General features: G+C 50.6%; 3 protein-coding genes across 6 annotated transcripts in view; 2 read left to right on the top strand and 1 right to left on the bottom strand.

The window, feature by feature from the left end:
• Positions 1 to 9765, top strand: part of zmp:0000000755 (phosphofurin acidic cluster sorting protein 2) — a 34165-nt gene extending 24400 nt beyond the window's left edge. The window contains exons 21-25 of the mRNA XM_042333138.1: positions 2566 to 2608; positions 2849 to 2978; positions 5308 to 5531; positions 5864 to 5977; positions 7183 to 9765. Coding sequence (XP_042189072.1) covers positions 2566 to 2608; positions 2849 to 2978; positions 5308 to 5531; positions 5864 to 5977; positions 7183 to 7298 — 627 coding nt within the window. The 3' untranslated portion in view covers positions 7299 to 9765. The remainder of the gene's footprint in view (positions 1 to 2565; positions 2609 to 2848; positions 2979 to 5307; positions 5532 to 5863; positions 5978 to 7182) is intronic.
• A 1854-nt stretch (positions 9766 to 11619) lies between these two features.
• mrpl2 (mitochondrial ribosomal protein L2) lies at positions 11620 to 20495 on the bottom strand. 2 transcript variants are annotated; one of them, XM_042332671.1, is made up of 7 exons: positions 20335 to 20495; positions 15838 to 16099; positions 15604 to 15745; positions 13952 to 14067; positions 13648 to 13758; positions 13112 to 13185; positions 11620 to 11876 (listed from the first exon to the last, which is right to left on the bottom strand). In XM_042332671.1, the coding sequence occupies exons 1-7, from the start codon at positions 20353 to 20355 to the stop codon at positions 11664 to 11666; spliced, it is 939 nt and encodes a 312-aa protein (XP_042188605.1). In that variant the 5' UTR covers positions 20356 to 20495; the 3' UTR covers positions 11620 to 11663.
• The window catches only part of klc1b (kinesin light chain 1b), a 30372-nt gene continuing 25872 nt past the window's right edge, over positions 17299 to 21798 (top strand). For 2 of the 3 annotated variants that reach the window (XM_042333241.1, XM_042333240.1), the window contains exon 1: positions 17299 to 17467. The gene's annotated coding sequence lies outside the window, so the exon portion shown is untranslated. The remainder of the gene's footprint in view (positions 17468 to 21798) is intronic. The other variant, XM_042333239.1, reaches the window with a different exon arrangement.

Below are 21798 nucleotides of genomic sequence, written 5' to 3'. Positions count from 1 at the left end.
TTCCCACCCCATTAAAAACCGCCGTCATCACTCCTATCCTTAAAAAAACCCTCCCTGCACCATTACTGCTCTCAAACTATTGCCTCATCTCCAACCTCCCTTTCCTGTCCAAGGTCCTGGAAAGAGTTGTTGTTTCCCAGCTTCACTCCTTCCTCTCCCGCCACTCCCTTCACAAATTCTTCCAGTTGGGTTTCCGTGCCACCCACAGCACAGAAACAACCCTGGTCAAAGTGACAAATGACATTCTGTTCATCTTCCTCTGCCTTCTCGTCCTCCTTGACCTCTCTGCTGCCTTTGACACTGTTGACCGCTCTATGCTCATCCACCGCGTCGCCTCTCACCTCAATCTTCATGGCTCTGCCTTGACTGGTTCAAATTGTACCTCTCACAACCCCTCCACTTCATCTCCACAATCGGTTTCTCCTCTAGACCCCGCACCGTCTCTTGCGGCGTTCCTCAGGGCTCTGCCCTTGGTCTCCTTCTCTTAATATCTATATGCTCCCTCTTGGTGACATCATCTGGAGACATGGGATCAAATTCCACATGTATGCAGATGACACCCAACTCTACCTTTCTACCTCCACCCTTGACTCCAGGACCACTGCTGTCCTGACAGAATGTTTGTCAGACATCAAGTCCTGGATGAGAGCAAACTTTCTTCAGTTCAATGTCAACAAGACCGAGGCTCTCCTGATTGTCTCCCGTCAGCGCCTCCACACCTCAGATTCTGACAGCATCCATGGATGCACACTCCACTTTGCTAAGCCAGGCTGGAACCTTGGCATCTTGTTTGACCCTCAACTATCCTTTCTATCCCACATCAGTGCCATGACCTACTCTGCCTTCCCCCACCTCTGCAACATTGCCCGGCTCCACCACTGTCTCACACTGCAGGCCACCGAAACCCTCATACACGCATTCATTACATTGAGGCTTGACTATGCAAACTCCTTGCTTGTCGGACTCCCCAACTCTTCCCTACTTAGGCTGCAGATCATCCAGAACTCTCTGAGGCCTATGTCCTCTCCCGCACCAGGCTCCACGACCCTATCACCCCAACCCTCGCCCGACTCCACTGGCTTCCCATCCCACAGAGTATACAGTTCAAGATCCTGGTCCGCACCTTCAAAGCCCTCCATGGTCTCGCTCCCCCCTACCTCTGCAACCTCCTAATGCCCTACCATCCTGCCTGCTCGCTCCGTTCATTGGGTTCCGGCCTGCTTTGCATCCCCCGCCTTGCCTGTCCCACCATTGTTGGGCGGACCTTCTGTCACTCTGCCCCTACCCTCTGGAACTCCATCCTGCAGTCCCTCCACCTCACCCCCGCCCTGGCCTCCTTCAAGACCCATCTCAAGACCTCCTCTTCCGTTGTGTTTTCGATCAGCCTGCTTCCCCCCCTGCCCTCCACCCTCCCCAATCCCAACCCCCAGCTCGGGTCTGAAACACTGACTGTCCAGCACCTTGGGACGTCCTCCCGACGTGAAAGGTGCTGTACAAATGTAATTTTGTTGTTGTATGTGGCACTTTATCAAACGCCTTTTGAAAGTCCATTTAAACAGTATCAACTGCATTACCTTTATCAACCCACTCTGTTACTTAATTGAAGAACTTAATCAAGTTAGTCAGACACGATTTGCCTTTAACATATCCGTGCTGGCTGTCATTAATTAACCCATGTTTTTTCAAGTGAAAATTAATTTTGTCCCGGATTATGGTCTCTAGAAGTTTCCCCACTACCAACGTTAGGCTGACTGGCTTGTAGTTACCAGATTTATCCCTCTGTGAGTCTGGCTCGTAATTGACATAACTCTAGTGTAAAGTGTATTCTCCTTTCACATTCTTTCTTCCTTCTACTGGGGAGGACTACCATAGACACCTCGTCCCAATGAGCGTTCTCCATGTGGGTCTTAGTACAATAAAAATTTACATTTATTCAGCACCTTTCATGTTGAGAGGATACGCCAAGGTGCTTAACAATAATAGCTTGGCACCTGAACTGAGGATGGGACCCGAGGGGGTAGAGAGGAGAAAGGTAACCAAAATTACATTCAAAGAGATAGGTCTTGAGACGGACCTTAAAGGAGCTGAGAGAGGGAGTGAGTCAGAGGGACTCCAGGATGGGGTTCCGGAGATCAGGAGCAGGCTGCTGATAGTGGGGTGAGCAGGGTGGGAGACATGAAGCAAGAGAGTGCCTGCTGAGCAAAAGAAGCAGCCAGATCAGTACAGTAATACTGTATATTCATAGTGAGTGTCAGACATCACAGACCCAATCCTGTCCTCACCTGACATCCCACACATTCCACCAGGGTATTTCTGTTAGGAGAGTGGTGAGGAGCAGGGAAACCTGGTTAAATTTTCCTTTCTTTAAATCAGGGGGCCCTGAGGCCAATCACACAAGGTTTAAGGCTAAAACATAAGTTTACTTTTGTTGAAAGACTGGATGGCCTGCTCATTGTTCAGACAGTTTTGTGAATTGAAGGATGGTGCTATGACCAGTGAGCAGGGAGGGTAAACCTGCAGTCAGTGGCTAACCCCACACTAACTGTTTCACTCTCATTCCTGTAGGTGGTCAAGGTGGGCATTGTGGAACAGTCCCTCTCAACATCAGGTGAGTGCTCGGTTATTTCTCTCCGGTGGATTCTCAGCGGTGCAGATATTATGTGTGCTGAGGCCATGTGTATATTTTCGTACTGATGGGTTTGTTTTATGTGTATTCTTATATCACAAAATTGCTGTGTTATGAGATCATGTGTGTAATCTATGTATTGATGTTGCATATATATGAGGTGTGCACTGATGTGACATGTATATGGGATGTGCACTGATGTCTGCTCCTCTGTGTATTTAGTGGACTCCGATGATGCCATGCTTTGCAATATCAGCAGCCTGTCGCCATTGCCAACAACCACGGCCCCTTCCTATACCATCGCCACACCACCACCCTCTCCCTCCGTCTCCAGCAGTCTGTCAGGAGCCGGGTAAGAACAAGTGTCGGCATACATAACATAACATATAGGAGCAGGAGTAGGCCATTCGGCCCTTTGAGCCTGCCCTGCCATTCAATCATGGCTGATCTTCTAATCTAATTCCACTAATAACCTAACCCCTCCTTATCCCCATATCACTTAATCCCTTTTGCAATAAGAAATCTATCTATCTCAGTCTTGAATATGTTCAAGGACTGAGCGTCAACAGCCCTTTGGGGTAGTGAGTTCCATACATTCACCACCCTTTGAGTGAAGAAGTTCTTCCTCAACTCAGTGCAAAAGGGCTGACCTCTGATTTTAAGGTTGTGACCCCTGGTTTTAGTTTCTCCAACCAGGGGAAACAATCTCCCACTATCTACTCTATCATGCTCTTTGATGATCTTATAGGTTTCTATAAGATCCCCTCTAATTCTTCTATATTCTAGAGAATATAGGCCCAAATTGGTCAGCCTATCCTCGTAACTCATCCCCTTCATCCCTGGTAGTAACCTAGTAAATCTACGCTGCACCCCCTCCAAGGCAAGTGCATCCTTCCTTAAATAAGGAGACCAAAACTGCACACAGTATTCTAGGTGTGGTCTCACCAGGGCCCTATACAGTTGCAGCAAGACTTCCCTACTCTTATACTCTAAACCTTTCATAATGAATGCTAACATACCGTTCGCCTTCCTAATTGCTGCTGCACCTGCAGACTAACTTTCTGTAATTGGTGTACAAGGACACCCAAGTCCCCCTGGACGCTAACACATTCCAACCTCTCCCCTTCTAAAACATAACCCGCTCTACTGTTTTTGCTATATAGGTGGATGACTTTGCACTTCCCTACATTATACTTCATCTGCCACCTACCTGCCCAATCACCTAACCTATCTATGTCGTGCTGCATTTTTTTAATGTCATCCTCTGTATTGACACTTCCTCCTAGTTTTGTGTCATCCGCGAATTTAGATATATTAAATTCGATGTCCTCATCTTGATCGTTGATGTAGATGGTAAATAGCTGAGGCCCAAGCACTGATCCTTGTGGCACTCCACTCGTCACATCCCGCCAATCTGAAAAGGACCCATTTATCCCTACTCTTTGTTTCCTACCCGTTAACCATTCCCCAATCCACGTTAATATGCTCCCCCCAATTCCAACGGCCCTTATCTTTTGGACTAACCTTTTATGCGGCACTGAGTGTTGTAAGCACGATCAATACAGATGCATTGTGCGGCTGATTGGCCAGATCAAACTTTTGCTCAAACTCTCCTTGGGCAGACTAAGGACACTTAGCAGGCTAAGACAAACCACAGAGGTTAGAACACAGCAAGAGATTAGTTAACTATACACAACAACAACTTGCATTTTATATAGTGCTCTTCAAACGGGGTAGTGTCCCGGAGCTCTTCACAGTGACAGTGTCCGACAATGAGCCAACGGGAGAGGGAGATGGGAGGCGATTGTAAACACAATCAAAAAGGAAGGTATTTAGTCAGGATTTGAAGGTGGGGAGGGAAGGGGAAGGCAGAGGGATTGAGGGAGAGAGTATCAGAGTTTTGTGGCATAGTGACTGAAGGTACGGAAGGCATGAGGGACAATTAGGAGGCCGGAGGCAGTGGGTGGTGGAGTGGGGGGTAAGCAGGTTCATAATAAATATTATCTTGCATTTGATATAGCATTTTTCATGTCTTCTAGATATCTCAAAGCACTTCACAGAATATACTGTAAGGTGAATTTTAATCCTTGCATTTGCATTTGGTATAGTCTGCATATTTGTCCCACAAACAGTCGTGGATTGAAGTGACCAATTTATTATTGTTTTTTTTCTTGAGGGATCATTATCAGGCGTATGGAGTAAGAGAACTTGCCCAGCGTTTCACCCTGCCGGGAATCAAACCCAGGTCTCTCGCTTGCGAAGCGAGTGCTCTAACCATTGAGCTGCAGGACTCCACAGGTTTGATGGGTTTGAGATGCGAGGGAATGCAGTGAGTCTCTCGGGGGAAGAAAATAGGAGAGAGTCAATAGTTATTTAGCGACTTTACTTGAAGGGGTGTATGTCAGGGTTAGGGCTATGATGCCCTTGGAGTCAAATATCCTGCTGACACTCCCTCCCTATTGCGTGTGTTCTGATATCCACATGTGTACTGATGTGCATGTATATTGTGTAGGAAGTAGCACTTAGGGAAGCAAACTCAGGAATCTGGTGCGATATTGAGAGAGGCTATGGATTGGGGCCCAGTGACTCCTGTGTGAGATTCAGGTCTTGTCACTTTGGATTGAGTCCAGTTTTGCCTCATTGCTCTGGTCTTTGACCTCTGTCTTTGCTGCCTTGTCCAGCTCCCCAAGCGCTGGGAGCGAGCTGATGGGATTGCAGGTGGATTACTGGACCACACAAATGCTGGAGAAGAAAAAAGAGGGCGAGAAACGGGACATGGGCAATAAGAACACTCTGAAGAGCAACTTCCGCTCGCTGCAGGTCAGCCGGCTGCCGAGTGGCGGAGAGCTGCTCGCACCCGCCACTATGCTCATGACTGTGGTCACCAAGGAGAAGAACAAGAAAGGTCAGCGAACAGACTGCTCCCAGGGATCGCAGCCCAGCGCTCTAACCACATTCTTCCCCCCCCACTGCCAAATGCTCTGATCCCCCCTTGCCCTGCACTTCATACCCTCTCTCACTCTCGTTCCAATGGTCAATCTCTGTTACTCTCTTTCCAGTGATCGATCTCTTTCTTCTCTCTCTGTATCTCTCTCCTCACTGCAATAACCAATCTCTCCCTCTCACTGTATATCTCTCTCCCCAATGATCTCGCTCTCTCATGCTCTCTCTCCAATAATCAATCTCCCTCTCTCTCTCTCTCTCTCTCGTGATCTCTCCCTCTCTCTCTCCCTCCAGTGATGTTTCTCAGCAAGAAACCAAAGGAGAAGGAGGTGGACTCTAAGAGTCAGGTGATTGAAGGCATCAGCAGACTCATCTGTACAGCCAAACACCAGCAGACGATGCTGAAAGGTGGGAAGAAATCTCACGCCACCCCACGCACCGCCCCCCCCCCCCACCCCTATGCAGTTTTAGCTTATTAAACTCCAGCCGTTACCCCAACACAACCCTGGGTTCCCCAAGCCTTGCGCTTGTGCGTGGCTGCCAGACCCCGTGTGGGACCAGACAGACTAAACTGTCCTTTCCAAGATTGTCACGCCAATGCCAGTGCATCGCTGCCACCTAGTGGTATAGAAACAACAGGTCCGTGACTGGACTGCCAGCCAGCAAGGCCCTGGAGACCAGAGCGGGCTTTATTCCAAATCTAATTCTGAGCCGTGTTGAGAGTGTTCAAACACCTGCTGGAGGTTCAGAGGTCACTGACCTGCCCTCAGCTCTCGCCTGATACCTTTGAGGCTTTTGGGGATCAAGAGGAAAATGTTTTGCGCCTTTTCACCTAGCCTCACGTTAACATGGTGTGGCTCCAGTCTATAGCCTCACATTAACATGGTGTGGCTCCAGTCTATAGCCTCACATTAACATGGTGTGGCTCCAGTCTATAGCCTCACATTAACATGGTGTGGCTCCAGTCTATAGCCTCACATTAACATGGTGTGGCTCCAGTCTATAGCCTCACATTAACATGGTGTGGCTCCAGTCTATAGCCTCACATTAACATGGTGTGGCTCCAGTCTATAGCCTCACATTAACATGGTGTGGCTCCAGTCTATAGCCTCACATTAACATGGTGTGGCTCCAGTCTATAGCCTCACATTAACATGGTGTGGCTCCAGTCTATAGCCTCACATTAACATGGTGTGGCTCCAGTCTATAGCCTCACATTAACATGGTGTGGCTCCAGTCTATAGCCTCACATTAACATGGTGTGGCTCCAGTCTATAGCCTCACATTAACATGGTGTGGCTCCAGTCTATAGCCTCACATTAACATGGTGTGGCTCCAGTCTATAGCCTCACATTAACATGGTGTGGCTCCAGTCTATAGCCTCACATTAACATGGTGTGGCTCCAGTCTATAGCCTCACATTAACATGGTGTGGCTCCAGTCTATAGCCTCACATTAACATGGTGTGGCTCCAGTCTATAGCCTCACATTAACATGGTGTGGCTCCAGTCTATAGCCTCGCATTAACATGGTGTGTCTCCAGTCTATAGCCTCACATTAACATGGTGTGTCTCCAGTCTATAGCCTCGCATTAACATGGTGTGTCTCTTCAGTCTCTATAGATGGGGTGGAGTGGAATGATGTGAAGTTTTTCCAGCTAGCAGCGCAGTGGCCAACTCATGTCAAGTACTTCCCGGTGGGAATATTCGGCTACTCCAAGACTGTGTGACCAGAGGAGACTAACTCGACTCTGAAGCCAAGCTTTTCCTGTGGAATAATTCGACTGCTGCCTCATCCTTGTTTATTTCTTCTAGCGAGAGACAGAGAGAGAGAATGTTGCTGAGAGCGCGGCTGTGCCTGGTGCAGAGCCGACCAGCTCTTGCCCTGTGAGGCAGCTTTCTTCACACATGCACTTTTGGAAGTTATCACCAATGTGAAGTAGGAGAGCGACGAGCAGGAATCGTCTGGGGGGAAGCGTGTTGTTGTTCTGAAAGGACTGGTGCCACAAGAGCGCCTCCCCCACCCCACCCTCAGACCGACTCCCGGCCACTGGCCCTCGGAGGAGGAACGTCGGTACTGCCAGCCACAGCAGATGACGAGCAGACACAAAGCAGCCTCCAGCTCCCGAGACTGTCCTTTTCCTTGTAAATAAAAATACAGAGACCGGAGACCCGGCAAAGCCACCAGAACCCCAGCTGTGTTTACCCCCCTTTGTCTGTCCCATTTCCCTTAATCTCTGCTTCTCCTCGAGTTGAGGCACAGTTACAACTCCTGAATCCCAGCAGTCGTGGAGCCTCGAGGGAAACAGTCAGCCATCCTACCCGCTCACACACTACAGTCACATACAGATACACAGAACTCACACTACAGTCACATATAGACACAGAATTCACACTACAGTCACGTACAGACACAGAGCTCACACTACAGTCACATAGAGACACACACAGCTCACACCCTGGAGTCACATACAAACACACACAGCTTACATACGACAGTCGCATAGAGACACTCCATCACTACAGCCATACACAGAGCTCACACAATCCTTCACTACAGCCACACACAGACATTCCAACACTACAGACACACACAAGCTCAGAGAAGGGGTCCTGTGAATGTTGGATGGAGAGCTGGTGGACTGTTTTGTCTGAAATTGTTAATGTGTGAGAGGAGTGCGATGGGGTGTGGATGTGGGTGGGCTCGAGGCTGTTTGCTATCTGGGAGAATGGATAGTTTTCCAAGATTGTTTGAGTAACTTATTAACTGAGTGTTTTTGATGCTTCCTTGTGTTCCTGGCAGCTCCAGTGTTGGCTTTCTCTGCCTGGCCTCTAGCGCTACTCCTGCTTCTGTGCAGCGCTTAGACTCTCTGGCTTCGGTCTGTTTGTGAGCTGCCATCCTCCCGCCCCGCTCCCTCCAAAGTTTCAAATCACACAACACGCAGCTTTTATTGGGTTAAAGATGAGTAGTTTCTGCTACATGCACTGGCTACAAATCATGTGTGCACACAGCACAGACATATAGTGCATGCATGCAGAGCACATACATGTGCCAGCACATGCACACAGCACATTGATGTGGACACATGTGGCAGCCCATAGAGTAGTACATCAGGGCTGTGGCCCGAGAGGGTCTGATATTTTACATTGTGAACGTTTCTGTGACGAGGCAGTGGTCAGAGTGGGTGCCTGTTGACATTCTGTCACACACACACACACCCACCACACTGGGAGCCTGTGCTCGGGGAGAGTGAACACTGGGGTTTGTTTAACCCTTCGTTTGCTGAGCTTTGTTTGATGGAAATTCTGTGCACAAGCAGCTGATGGAAACGGTCAGCGTTTGGGAAATGCCACTGAGGGATTTGTATCTGTGCATGTTTTACCCGGGTGAAACCTGGACTGTAATTTTATACTTTTTATGCAATTCCCACTCTCTCACAAGCACCAAGCACAGAGAAAGAACTTGCATTTTTATAGGTCCTCAATGTGTCAAAATGCCTCAAGCTGCTTCACAGATGATTTCTGTCATATCTGGTGACACATGTGGCAGCCAGTTTGCGCACAGCAGGATCGCACACAGCCATGAGGTGAATGAACGATTAATCTGAAAGATTGTTGGCCAGGATGTTTCCACAGCAGAGTTTCTGTCATGGTTCATCAGCATACACCCACATCTGTGCAATAGGGTCAGAGGGAAAGGAGGAAGAGTGATCCCTCTCTCCTCTGCACTCGATCCAGCACTTCCAGGTCAGGAACAGTACAGGTTAGAGACAGAGTAAAGCTCTCTCTACACTGCCCGTCCACGCTCCCAGGTCAGTGACAGGATGGGTTAGAGTCAGAGTAAAGCTCCCTCTAACCTGTCCTTACACACTACCAGGTCATTGACAGCCAAGGGTTAGAGACAGAGTAAAGCTCCTCATCCCCAAAGCTCCTGCCTCCCCCACTGGTTTCTGTGCTTTGTGTGTGTGTGAGAGAGTGGGACAGGTTTTGTGCACATATTTTGTATCAGATTATATTTTTGAAAGTTGTCAATTTGTCAAAACTTGTTTTAAAGCTTAGTTCTGACAGCAGGTTAGTGTCATTGTGTCAATGTTCTGTGTTGATCTTAGCCTAACCCCTTTGGCATTAATGTTCCATATGACTGTATTCATGATCTATTTGTACTGATAACAATGCTAATACAGGGATTGAATCACTCCCTCATGTTCTCAGAGGTACTAGTGCCTGGCTTTAGTTACCAATAATTTCCGAGTATCGCCTGGCGTCTCTCGTCTCCTGAAGCTTCAGTTCTCTCGCACTGGCATTCGGTTCCACTGACTCCCACTAATATAACACCCAAATAGCCATATTCTAGCTGATTATGAGAGGAAGCAGTGTAGCTGAACTCCAAAAGCTGCCTACACTCTACAATAAGAATCCTAGCTCTCAATAGAGTGCTGTTCACATCAGAAGTTTCTAAATCCTTCACAGGATTTTACTGAAATGTGGAGTTATTGTGTAGGTGTCTGTACACATGCATCATTCCCCAGTGGATCGAGTTCCAAGATCCTTGTCCGCTCTTTTAAATCCCTCCAGTCTTGCTCCACCCTTACCACTATGACCTCCTTCAAACCTACCAACCCGGCCACTCCCTTCACTGGCATGCCTCAAGTCTCCCATCCTGTCTGCCCACCATTGGTGAGCAGGCTTTCAGCCTATCTGTACCCACTTTCTGGAACTTCACCTCAGTCCCAATGACTCACTCCCTCCCTCACCTCTTTCAAGGACTGTCTCTGACCTCATTATTCCCTCAGCACCCACCCCCAGCTCAGGTCCCAAATCAGGACTGTCAACCACCTTGGGACGTCCTCCCAACATGAAAGTCACTGCATACATGTAAATTGCATTGTGTTGTTTAGAACAGGAACATGGGAAATTGTGGTTCTCGATGGAGATCAGCCTCATGGCCATTATTTCATAAAAGGTTTCTCTTGAGTTGAGCTTCCTGATCTTTAGCATCAGCCCTGGTTCGTGTTGACATTTCTCCATTCAGTTCTTCAGAAGCATTTAGATATAATAAACCCAATTGTGCGACATCTGCCTATCTGTGCAGCTCAGTGAGAAATCAACATCAATCAAACAGCAAATTTTACTCAGCACGAGGTTGGGCCAGGTAAAAAATCACAGGCTATTGAACAGCTGGTGCTGCATGGTGGTTTATTGCACTGCAGACACCAGGTGAGAAAGAGGGATGTTGATTTTTGGAGCAAGAATTTGAAGGAGAGTTGGGGGGGGTGGTTGAACAAGATGCTGAGGTTCGGCACTGGATACATGAGGTAGAGCGAGCACCCGTGCAGGTTGAGGTGAGAAGGTAGTGACAGAAGCCAAGCAGCGCCGTTGACGTTTAACTGAAAAGTTGGAATTCATCCAAGGCTTGATGTTTGACAGGCAATCGCTCAGACCACAATGGTCCTGGAGTCGAGGGTGGAGGCAGTGAAATGGAGTTGGCCTTCATCCATGTACATGTGGGAATGAACCCTACACCTGTGGATGATGTCACCAAGTGGGAATGAACCCTACACCTGTGGATGATGTCACCAAGTGGGAACGTATAGATATTAAAGAGGACAGGGACAGAGCCCTGAGGAATGATGCAGGTGACTGCGGGGGCATGAGACAACAGTCTGAATACGATAAAGAGAAACCAGGGGAGGCTCAGAGGGAGGCGCGAGGGACTTGATATAAAATGGTGAGCGAGATGAGTTAATTCACTGAGACTATTAGGATTAATTCAGTGCATGGTAAACACCCCTTCTCCCCCCCCACCTTATTTTGATAATGTGTAGACAGATACAATTGGTTATTCACCTCAATGGCTTTTTGTGGGAGATTGATTGCTGTTTGGAAATTGGCTGTGTTCGCTTTCAGCCCTTTGTGGCACTGTTCATAATCCTGCCCAGGCTGTACAAGACAGGAATATGAACAGGGCTTAACTCTGCAGCAACCTATGTGGTGGTGGGAATGGGGTAGAGAATGCTGGAGGCAGACAGTGCGAGTGGAGGCACGAGGCAGTCAGGAGTAGTACTTGTTTATTAAATATCTGTCTCAAGCCAAGCTCAGTTGGACGCCGCAATGGACGGCAGGTTCACGTAGCTCTTCATGGGGGGCAGGGGCCGGATCTTGCGGCCAGCCCAGCCTCCTTTCCTCTGCCACAACCCACTCGATGGCCTTTTCCCAAGCCAGCGGTTCCGGCCGGCTTTCCCGATGATCCGCTGATTGTGGGCCACGTTTGAGATGCGCCCAACGGTGGCAATGCAGGTCTCCAGCACCTGTGTGTGTGGGGGGGAGAGAGAAGCAATCATAATACAATCCATACAACATGGCCCCACCACTCAGCACAGCCAAATGGCCCAATCAAATGCTGGACGGGGATGGGGGCTGTAATATGCCCTCCACCGCATCGCCCGTCTCCGCCAATACCTCTCTCCGAAAGCCGCTGAAACCCTGGTCCATGCCTTTGTCACCTCTCAGCTGCACTATTTTAACACCCACCTCGCCGGCCTCCCATCCACTACCATCCATAAAATCCAGATTATTCAAAACTCTGCCGCCCGGATTCTCACCCGAACTAAACTCCTCTCCCCGATCACCCCAGTCATTGCCAGACTGCACTGGCTGCCTGTCCCAGAGAGGATCGACTTCAAGATCCTCACCCTTGTCTTCAAATCCCTCCACTCCTCTGCACCCCCCTACCTCTCTGACCTCCTCTCTCAAAACAGTGCCCGTTGCCTTCGTTCCTCTGGGTCTGGCCTCCTCCCCAAGTCCTCCGCTCCACCCTCGGCGGCTGTGCCTTCAACCACTAAGCCCCGAGGCTCTGGATCTCCCTTCCTCACTCCCTTCGCCTCGCTCCCTCTCTTCCTATTTTCAGGTCTTGGCTGAAGACCTTTCTTTTCAACTGTGCCTTTGGTCACCTTCCTTCCCCTCCCCCCGGCTTGGCCCCGGGATCCGTTACTGTGAAGCGTTCTGAGACGCCGCCCGGTGTGGAGGGCGCTATATAAATCCAAGTTGTTGCTGTAATATTAATCCTTGCATTTGATATAACGCCTTATTACATTGTTGAGACATCTCAAAGCGCTTCACAGAATATAATAGGTTGAGACGTTTCAACAACGGTGATAAGGCCCTATACCAAATGCAAGGATATACAGTAAAGTGAATCGATTGTATTTTGTGGCCGAAACACGACAGCTAATTTGGGCAAAGCTGTATTCCACAACCAGCTGCGGGTGGAGTGAGTGAACAATTTTATTTTGGGATATTGTTGGCCAGGAGAGAGAGAGAGAAACTATCTTCTCTTTTCAAATAGCGCAGAGGAATCTTTAACATCCACCTGAACAGCTTATCATCTCATCCGAAGGACGGCACCTCCCACAATACAACCCAGCACTGCATTGGAGCATCATCTGGTGATTTCAAGTCTCGATGTGGGGCTTGAACCCACAACCTTCTGGCTCAAAGGAGAGAGCGCTACCTCTGAGCCAGGCTGTACAGGTGAGTCTGGTACCTGAATCTGACGTTTTGATGGGAGCTGGATGATGGCGGTGCCATTAGTTTTCCGGAGCAGCACTCCACATGTCCCTAGTCCCATGCAGATTAAATCCCAGAAAGAAATATTTCACAGTAAGATTCACAGACAGCCCCACAGTACACCCGAGCACCCTCTCCTCACATTCTCTGCCCCTCACACACACACTGCCCCCTACCCTCTGCCCCTCACATACACACTGCCCCCTCCCCTCTGCCCCTCACACACACACACTGCCCCCTCCTCTGTCCCTCACACACACACTGCCCCCTCCTCTGCCCCTCACACACTGCCCCCTCCCCACTGCCCCTCACACATACACTGGCCCCTTATTCCTCCGTATGTTACACATATTCTAGATTCTCCCCCACTTGTACTGCCTCTCCTCATATGCCATGCCCCTCGAGCCACATTCCTACCATCTCCCCTCGTGCCCTCTCCCCATATATTCTCCAACATCCCCTCCATCCTCTCTCAGCCCCAAAAACACACACACACACCAGCTCCTCACTCACCTGCCGCCCGGACTAACTGTGCTCCTCTCCCGGGCGCCAACTCCAGGTTATTGACCAGCGTTCCCACAGGGAGAGCTCCCAGAGGGTGGGCATCCCCCTCGCTGGCGGAGACTGAGAAACAAATACTGTTAGTGACTCACAACTGGGGGCTGATCACAGCTCAGAGCAGGACTTGAGCTCTTACACTGAGCCTGGGGACAGGGGGACTATTGCACTAAGCTAGGAGGCGGGGGGGAGCTCTTAAATTGGTGGGGTTTTGTACACTGAGCCGGGGAGGTGGGGGGGGAACGGGACTAGGTCTCACCTGTCATGCGGCCGATGTATCCAGAGGTGGTCAGCACGTCTCCGGGCTTCATGTTCTCTGTGGCAATGATCCAGCGTTTCCGACTGCCTCCGGCCACCATCGCAATGTCAGCGGATCTGAGGGGTGCAGCCGTGAGTCAACAATAACAACTTTGTGGAGTCCTGTAGCTCAGTGGTTAGAGCACTCGCTTTGCAAGTGAGAGACCTGAGTTCATTTCCAGGCCGAGCGAAACCTTGGGCAAGTTTCCTTACTCCACACAGAGCCTAATAATAATCCCTCCAAAACCAAAAAACAATCATAAATTGGTCATTTTCAATCTACGACTGTTTGTGGGACATTGCTGTGTGCAATTGGCTGCCGCGTTCGTCCACAAATATACAGTCAATTCACTTTACAGTGTGTTCTGTGAAGCGCTTTGGGACGTCCTCCCGACGTGAAAAGCGCTATATCAAATGCAAGGATTATTATTATTATTATTATGTTTATATACCATTCTTCCCGTGGGGTAAGCTTCTGAGGCTGAATAGTGGCAGAGACTGACGCCGAGGGAGGTGACCGTAAGCATGGTGAAAAGGAAAGTCTTCAGATGCGATCTGAAGATGGGCTAGGAGGGAGCAAGCAAGGAGGGGAAAAAAAGGCTGTGGATGCTTGAATCCATTCAAATTTTCAAGACTCAAGATAGATATTTGTTATGTAAGGGTATCCAGAGAGATGGAGCAAAGGAGGGTCATCAGATTTGAGGTAGAGAACGTGGAGTCCTGTAGCTCAGTGGTTAAAGCACTTGGCTCGCAAGCGAGAGACCTGGGTTCTACTCCCGGCAGGTTTCGTTACTCCACACGCCTGATAATAATCCCTCAAGAAACAAAACCAAATAATAATAGTAATTTGGTAACCCAATCCACAACTGTTTGTGGACACTGCTGCTGTGTTTCGCCCACAAAATACACAGTCAATTCAATTTACTGTATATTCTGTGAAGCGGCTTAGGGCATCCTCCTGACATGAAAGGCACTATACAAATGTAGTATTGTACTATGGTATTATTATATTAGATCAGCCATGATCTAATAGAATGGCTGAACAAGCTTGAGGGGTTGAATGGCCTCCTACTGTTCCAATTTTCCTATACGTTCCTATGAGACTTCCATAAAACACATCCGCCGATGGTGGAGCAGAGGGGCAGAGGGACGTGAAGAGGCTGGAGCCAGACGAGGGAAGGTTGCAGGTAAAGGAATGGGGAGGAAGAAGGTTGAAGAAGTAGGAAGGTGCCAGAGCGTGAAGGGATTTCCAAGTGAGTGTGAGGATCTTGAAATTGATCTGTTCTGCAATAGAGAGCCAGTGGAGTCTGGCAAGGACTGGGAGATGGGGGAGCAGAGTGAGGCTGGGGATACTGAGATGCAGAGCTTTGAATTAATTGGAATTAATTGGATTTTTTGAATGGTGGAACTGGGGAGCCCAGTAGATATACCCCAAAAGCCTCTGGTACCCCCCGCGCACACCCCTGTCCATGTTTATTCAAATGCAGCACTCCCCCCCCCCCCCCCCCCCCACCACACAATCTTTTGCATTCAAACCTAGTGGCCTCCAACACAGGTCTCTCCCCCAATACCCAGCCATACACACCGCTCACGAGCTAGCCTGTTGTTACCAACCTGCAGGGGTCGTATCGAACATCCACCACCTTCTCCTGGAAGGGCTTTCCCTCCATCCCTGGCTCATAGCGCAGGCGCTGGAAATCGATCATACGATATCGCTGCTTGTGGCCACCCCCAATCCCGTGCACCCGAATCCTCCCTGCGAGATAGAGGTCAGCAGTGGGTTATGGGGGGGAGGGGTTAGTATTTGGGTCACAGGGGGATGGTCTACATGAGGTGGAAATACCGTACCCGTGTGATCCCGGCCTCCGGTCTTCTTTATCCCGATCGGCCTCACTGTGTACGAGCTCCTCTCCTTCCAGTTGTTTCTGTTATTGCACAAGGCAGCGGACGTCAGGATCCCCATGGACGGCTGCTGAACGGGAAGGGTCCAGGAGGCCAGAAATGGCTGGAGTGGTGACAGGGACGACCTCAGAATGCGAGCTGGACCCAGGGTCAGGGCACCCAGCCTGCGGCCCAGGCCGACGAGAGACATAGTGTCAGAGGTTCCTTCCTGCAAAGCGACAATGTGAGGGTGCAGTCAGCGTCAGGTGCAGACTGCGCAATCATAGACAACAATAACTGCCATTTATATAGCGTCTTCGCGTGGTGTAGCATCATAGGAGATCTTAACAGTGACGGAGACTGATGCCAGGCCGGGGAGAAAAGAGAGGTGACTACCGGTACTGTTGAAGAGGAAAGTCTTCAAGTGCGATGTTAAGACGGGCAAAGAGGGATTGAGGCGGGGCTGTACACACACCGTGGTTCACATTAGAAAGAAACTGTAGTTATGTTGAAACGTCTCAAAAAGCATTTCACTGGAAAGTGTCATGTGTTTGGCTGCCGTGTCGGCCTACAAAATATGAAGTTTACAGCCAATGCCGAGCAGCACTTTTAGATGTCCCTCTGACGCTGCATCAAATGCGAGGATTTTTATTATTCTGTGGGCGAACGCGGCAGCCAATTTGCACACAGCAATGTCCCACAAACAGTTGTAGATTGAAAATGACCAATTTATTATTGTTTTTGGTTTTGGAGGGATTACTATTAGGCTCTGTGTGGAGTAAGGAAACTTGCCCAAGGTTTCGCCCTCTGCCTGGAATTGAACTCAGGTCTCTCACTTGCAAAGCGAGTGCTCTAACCACTGAGCTACAGGACTCTACTTGGCTCCCGAGTCCTGACGTGGAGCCTGAACCCACGATCTTCTTACTCAGAGGCGCGAGCGAGGGTGAGGGGCCGAGTCAGGCCCTCACACACCGGCAATAGGCTGAGGAGAGAAGATGCTGTGAATCTGGTATAAACATGGATGTCGCTGGGAACACGAGGCAGGTCAGGGCCGCGCCACGGAGACAGGACAGTGAGGTAGTCCTTCAGGTCGATGACGTTTACGTCAGAACACAAGAGCCCGGAGTTTGGCCGCAAACCGGTCAGACAGTGAGACAGCGCTGTATCACATGTAAGGATTATTATTATTATTATTATTATCGAGGTGCTGGCCAGGCCCCCGCTGGGGGGGGGGGGGGTAGTTGGTGGTGTGTGTGGGGGGGTGGGGGTGTGTGGGGGGGGGTGTGGGGGTGGTGGGGGCTGACGGCAGTGCACTGACCCGCTGTGGCTGTGTGTGGCTCCGGCCCGCGGGCCGCCGCTGCAGACTGATGAGGTCACGGCGCGCGCTGCACGCCGGGAACCCGCCCGGCGCCATCTTGGATTTAAAGGGTCCGAGAAACACAGAGAGACGCAGAGACCGAGAGATGCGGAGTGTGTGAAAAAGAGGGAGAGAATGAGAGAGGACGTGTGAAAGATATATATATATATATATACAGAGAGAGAGAGAGAGAGGGCGGCGCGGGAGCGGCAGCGCGGACACGGGGAGACCGAGCTCCAGGTGAGAGAATAGTTCACTGACCAGAAACCACTGTCGTCACCTTTTATTATTAATCCACGTCAATTTATTACAGATATCAGGGACTGTGGGGGGGGATCAGGGCCTGTGGGGGGATCAGGGCCTGTGGGGGGGGATCAGGGCCTGTGGGGGGGATCAGGGCCTGTGGGGGGATCAGGGCCTGTGGGGGGGATCAGGGCCTGTGGGGGGGATCAGGGCCTGTGGGGGGGATCAGGGCCTGTGGGGGGATCAGGGCCTGTGGGGGGGATCAGGGCCTGTGGGGGGGATCAGGGCCTGTGGGGGGATCAGGGCCTGTGGGGGGATCAGGGCCTGTGGGGGGATCAGGGCCTGGGGGGGGATCAGGGCCTGGGGGGGGATCAGGGCCTGGGGGGGGGATCAGGGACTGGGGGGGGGGGATCAGGGCCTGTGGGGGGGGGGGGGGGATCAGGGCCTGTGGGGGGGATCAGGGCCTGTGGGGGGATCAGGGCCTGTGGGGGGGATCAGGGACTGGGGGGGGGTCAGGGCCTGTGGGGGGGGGATCAGGGCCTGTGGGGGGGGGGGATCAGGGCCTGTGGGGGGGGGATCAGGGCCTGTGGGGGGGGGGATCAGGGCCTGTGGGGGGGGGGGATCAGGGCCTGTGGGGGGGGGGGGGGATCAGGGACTGGGGGGGATCAGGGCCTGTGGGGGGGGGGGGGGATCAGGGCCTGGGGGGGAGAGACTGGGTGGAGGAGGGATCAGGGACTGGAGAGGGGACGGATCAGGGACAGTGGAGGAGGGGAGATCAGGGACTGGGGGGAGAGGAGGGAGAGATCAGTGACTGGGGGGGGAGGAGATCAGGGATGGTGGGGGGGGGAGAGATGAGGGTCGGTGGGGAGAGATCGGGGAGGGGGGGCCAGGGGAGATTATTATTATAAGCATGATTGAAGAGGAAAGTCATCAGAATAAAGGGAAAGAGGGGGATGGAGGGAGAGCGTTCCCCAAAGTTTTGGGGCGCAGTGACTGAAAAGCACGGTTGCTGATGGTGGAGAGGAGGGGACGAGGGGCAAGCAGGAGGCTGGCGTAAGTCCATCGAAGGTGGCAGGTGGTGGATTGGGGCGTGAGCAGATCAGGGAGATACCGGTTCCAAGATGTGAAGGGATTTGTAGGAGAGTGAGTCTATCTTGAAGTCTTATCTGTTCTGTGATAGGGAGCCAGTGGAGCCTGTCGAGGACTAGTGTGATGGGGGTACAGAGTTGACTGTCAGGATTATGGTGTTTATCCTCCCCCCGCCCCCCCCTTTTCACCCGTTGCCACTGAAGTGTTTGATCTTATCCAATTATCTTAGAATGTTAATCTAAATAGGATGTTTCCACTGGTTGAGGAGTCTGTAACCCGGGGACACAAATGTTAGTGTCTGGGGATCAAAAAGAGAATTTAGGAGAAACTACTTCACGCATTGGAAAGTGAGATTGCATTTGATACAGTGCCTTATCACGTCGTTGAGACATCTCAGAGTGCTTCACAGGATATACTGTAAAGTGAATTGACTGTGTACTTTGTGGGCGAAAATAAGGCCATGGTTTGCAATGATTATTCTGGACTAAACCCATTGCTGTCAATGGCCTCCTCCTGTAACAATGTTGTTGTGCTCAGTGCCAGGGCTTTGCACGGTGTTGGTCCTACATTGAGTTGTGTGCTTTCTCTGATGCGCCCCATTCCCGAGTCCCACCCAGTAATTGGCCAAAGGCCAGAGCATTCTGCTGCAATGAGCCCTGCTTCAGTGCTCGAGGTCAGGCTGAGGCCTGTCTCTGTGGCTGAGCAGAAGTCCGGCCTCAGATATATCCAGCAACAGGATCCGCTAATTATCCAATTATTGTAATCAGCGACCACTCGCCTCGCAAGCGAGAGGATCCGGTTCGATTCCCGGGCAGTGCGAAACCTTTGACAAGTTTCCTTACTCCACATGGCCCGAGTGTTAGTCGATTGGCGGATCGTTTTCCGGGGGTAATAATCGCTTAAAAATAATAATGCGGTCACTCAATCCACTACTGTTTGTGGGAAATTACTGTGTGCGATTGTCTGCTGCGTTTTCTCCACAAAATGTACAGTGAATTCACTTTATATTCTTGAAGCGCTTTGAAAATGTTTTGACAATGTGATAAGGGCTATATCAAATGCAAGGATTCTTCCTATTATTATCCATAACTTGCATTTATATAGCAACCTTCATGCAGGATAGCGACTCAGAGCGGTGTGAAAGGAAGTTAACTTTCTGTTATCCAGGGCTGTTCTGTCGACACTGTACTCCGAGCGGAGTGACCCTTGAGGTCGATCCGCTGATTTGCATTGGTCCCGGCCAGAGACCGTAATTACCGGCAACAGCCAGAGATGCCGTGACGGATTGAGCCAGAGTAGGGCTGAGCATCTTCTGGGTGTCAGACCGGCTCAGCGCTCTCTCGCCTCTGAGTCAGGTGGTTGGAGATTTAAGCTCCACGTCCCAAAGTCTAAGATGATACGCCATTACAGCGCTGCACTGTTGGGGGCACCATCTGAACAGATGAGGCGATAAACTGACGTCACTGCCTGTTCAGGTGGTCGTTAAAGATCTTGCGGCGCTATTCGAAAAGAGAAGGGAGTTTCTGTCTCCTCGTGTCCTGCCCCACAATACCCCAAATAAAATTGCTCACTCACTCTATGGATGTTTGTGGGACATTGCTGCGTGCAAATTGGCTGCTGCATTCGCCGGCAAACGGACAGTCACGACACTTTACAATACAATCCTATGAAGCGCTTTGACACACCAACACTATAAAGCACTACATCAAAATGCCAGGATTATTATTTGGCCATTGCTGAGGGTCACTCGCACTGCAGTATAGGGACAAACAAACCTGATAAAGCATTGTTCCCATCCTGTCCCCGATCCCCTCCCCGGGAGCAGCCAGCAAGGTTACATACTGCGGGAGATGGTGGCAGGTCTCCTTGCTCTGTCCTTCGATGCTGAACTGAGATGAGGCGTATCACCCAATCTACACACAAACAGCAATGGGAAAGGATCAAGTGATCTCACAGCTCGCGGGGCAGCTGTGAGAGTTAATGTAAAAGCCAGGGCTGGGCAGGTTGGTTGCTCTGGCTTTGTTTCAGGGTGAGTCAGGCAGTCAGTGTTGCTGAGGCAGCAGCTCCCAGGCCTGCTTCTCAAGTGGAGCGTCTGTTTCCCGGGGGCATTAAGCAGCCGTGTTGTGGAGGGGATCGCAGTGCAGGGAGCAGGGAAGCACCTCCTCACCAGCCATTGTGTGTCTGACGATCGGGCTGATCTATCTGAGTAGCTGCTGTGGTTATTGTAATCTGTCCCATCTTTAGTGATACCAGGTAGGTGTGTGCGTGTGTGTGTTTGTTTCTGCGTGTGGCTCAGTATCAGCTTATACTGCAGGTCTGCACTATCTGTCACTAACCAGACTGTACCCGGGCCTGTGAGAGAAGCACTTTAATATTAACACAATAGCAGTCCTCAGCTGTTTTGATTCTCTCCGCTGTTAGCACAGCCTCGATTTTCCTGCATTGATTCTGTAATGAAAATCAATGGGAGGCAGTAACAATGTGAACTGCAGAGGGGATTGATGATGATGGTGGTGATGGGGGAGGGGGTGGATTTGTGCATAGTGTCTGGTGTAAAGTAGTTGCTCACAATTCTAGTTGTAGCCAGGCACGTCCAAAACAGTTTTGAATTTTGGTGATCTCAGCACACACTCATCGATTCCAGGAACGTCTTGTGATAAACCTGTGCTGGGAGTCATTTCCCGGTGAAATCTGGCCCAGGTTGTTTCCCCAATCCACCGGCAAGGTGTTGGGGCGGTGGAGCTGTTTTGCCTGGCACCAACCTGACTCGGAAACAAACCGCTTCCGATATTCACCCCTTGTAGAGTGGAGGATCGGGAGAACATTCCCCTTAATTCTTGTTTGCTTCTGTTCCCACCCTCTGGAACTCCATCCCACAGTCCCTTGGCCTTGCCTCCTTCAAGGCCCATCTCAAGACCCTCCTCTTCAACCGCTCCTACGTCACCCTCCTAACCCCCCACCCTCCCTGCCCTCTACTCGTCCTGATCCCAACCACACTTGGGTGCAAATCCTGACTGTCCGGCACCTTAGGACATTCTCCTGATGTGAATGGCGTTATACACGTGTCATTTGTTGCTGTTAAGGCTGTGCAGTCAGTGTGGTTCACTTAGAGCCAAGTTGAGGGTTCAGGACTTGAGCTCAGTCTGGGCTGACACTCCGGACTGGGGGAAGTGCTGCATTGTCAGAGTTGCTGCCCTTCAGTTGAGACTTTATATCCATCTCTTAGCTCCAGATTCAGG

Source organism: Callorhinchus milii, unplaced genomic scaffold, assembly GCF_018977255.1.
Source record: "Callorhinchus milii isolate IMCB2004 unplaced genomic scaffold, IMCB_Cmil_1.0 Scaffold3, whole genome shotgun sequence".
NCBI lineage: Eukaryota > Metazoa > Chordata > Chondrichthyes > Chimaeriformes > Callorhinchidae > Callorhinchus > Callorhinchus milii.
Note: the sequence above shows the minus strand (reverse complement) of the source record. Positions and strands in the feature narration are given on the sequence as shown.

What these genes read in the sequence shown, in the direction of transcription:
- mrpl2 (XM_042332671.1), bottom strand. Translation starts at nt 20,355, where the DNA reads ATGGGAACAATGCTTTATCAG. An exon ending in GTTCGATACGACCCCTGCAG is followed by an intron (nt 14,068 to 15,603) that starts GTTGGTAACAAC and finishes TGCACCCCTCAG; the next exon opens with ATCCGCTGACATTGCGATGG. An exon ending in ACAGTTAGTCCGGGCGGCAG is followed by an intron (nt 13,186 to 13,647) that starts GTGAGTGAGGAG and finishes GCATGGGACTAG; the next exon opens with GGACATGTGGAGTGCTGCTC.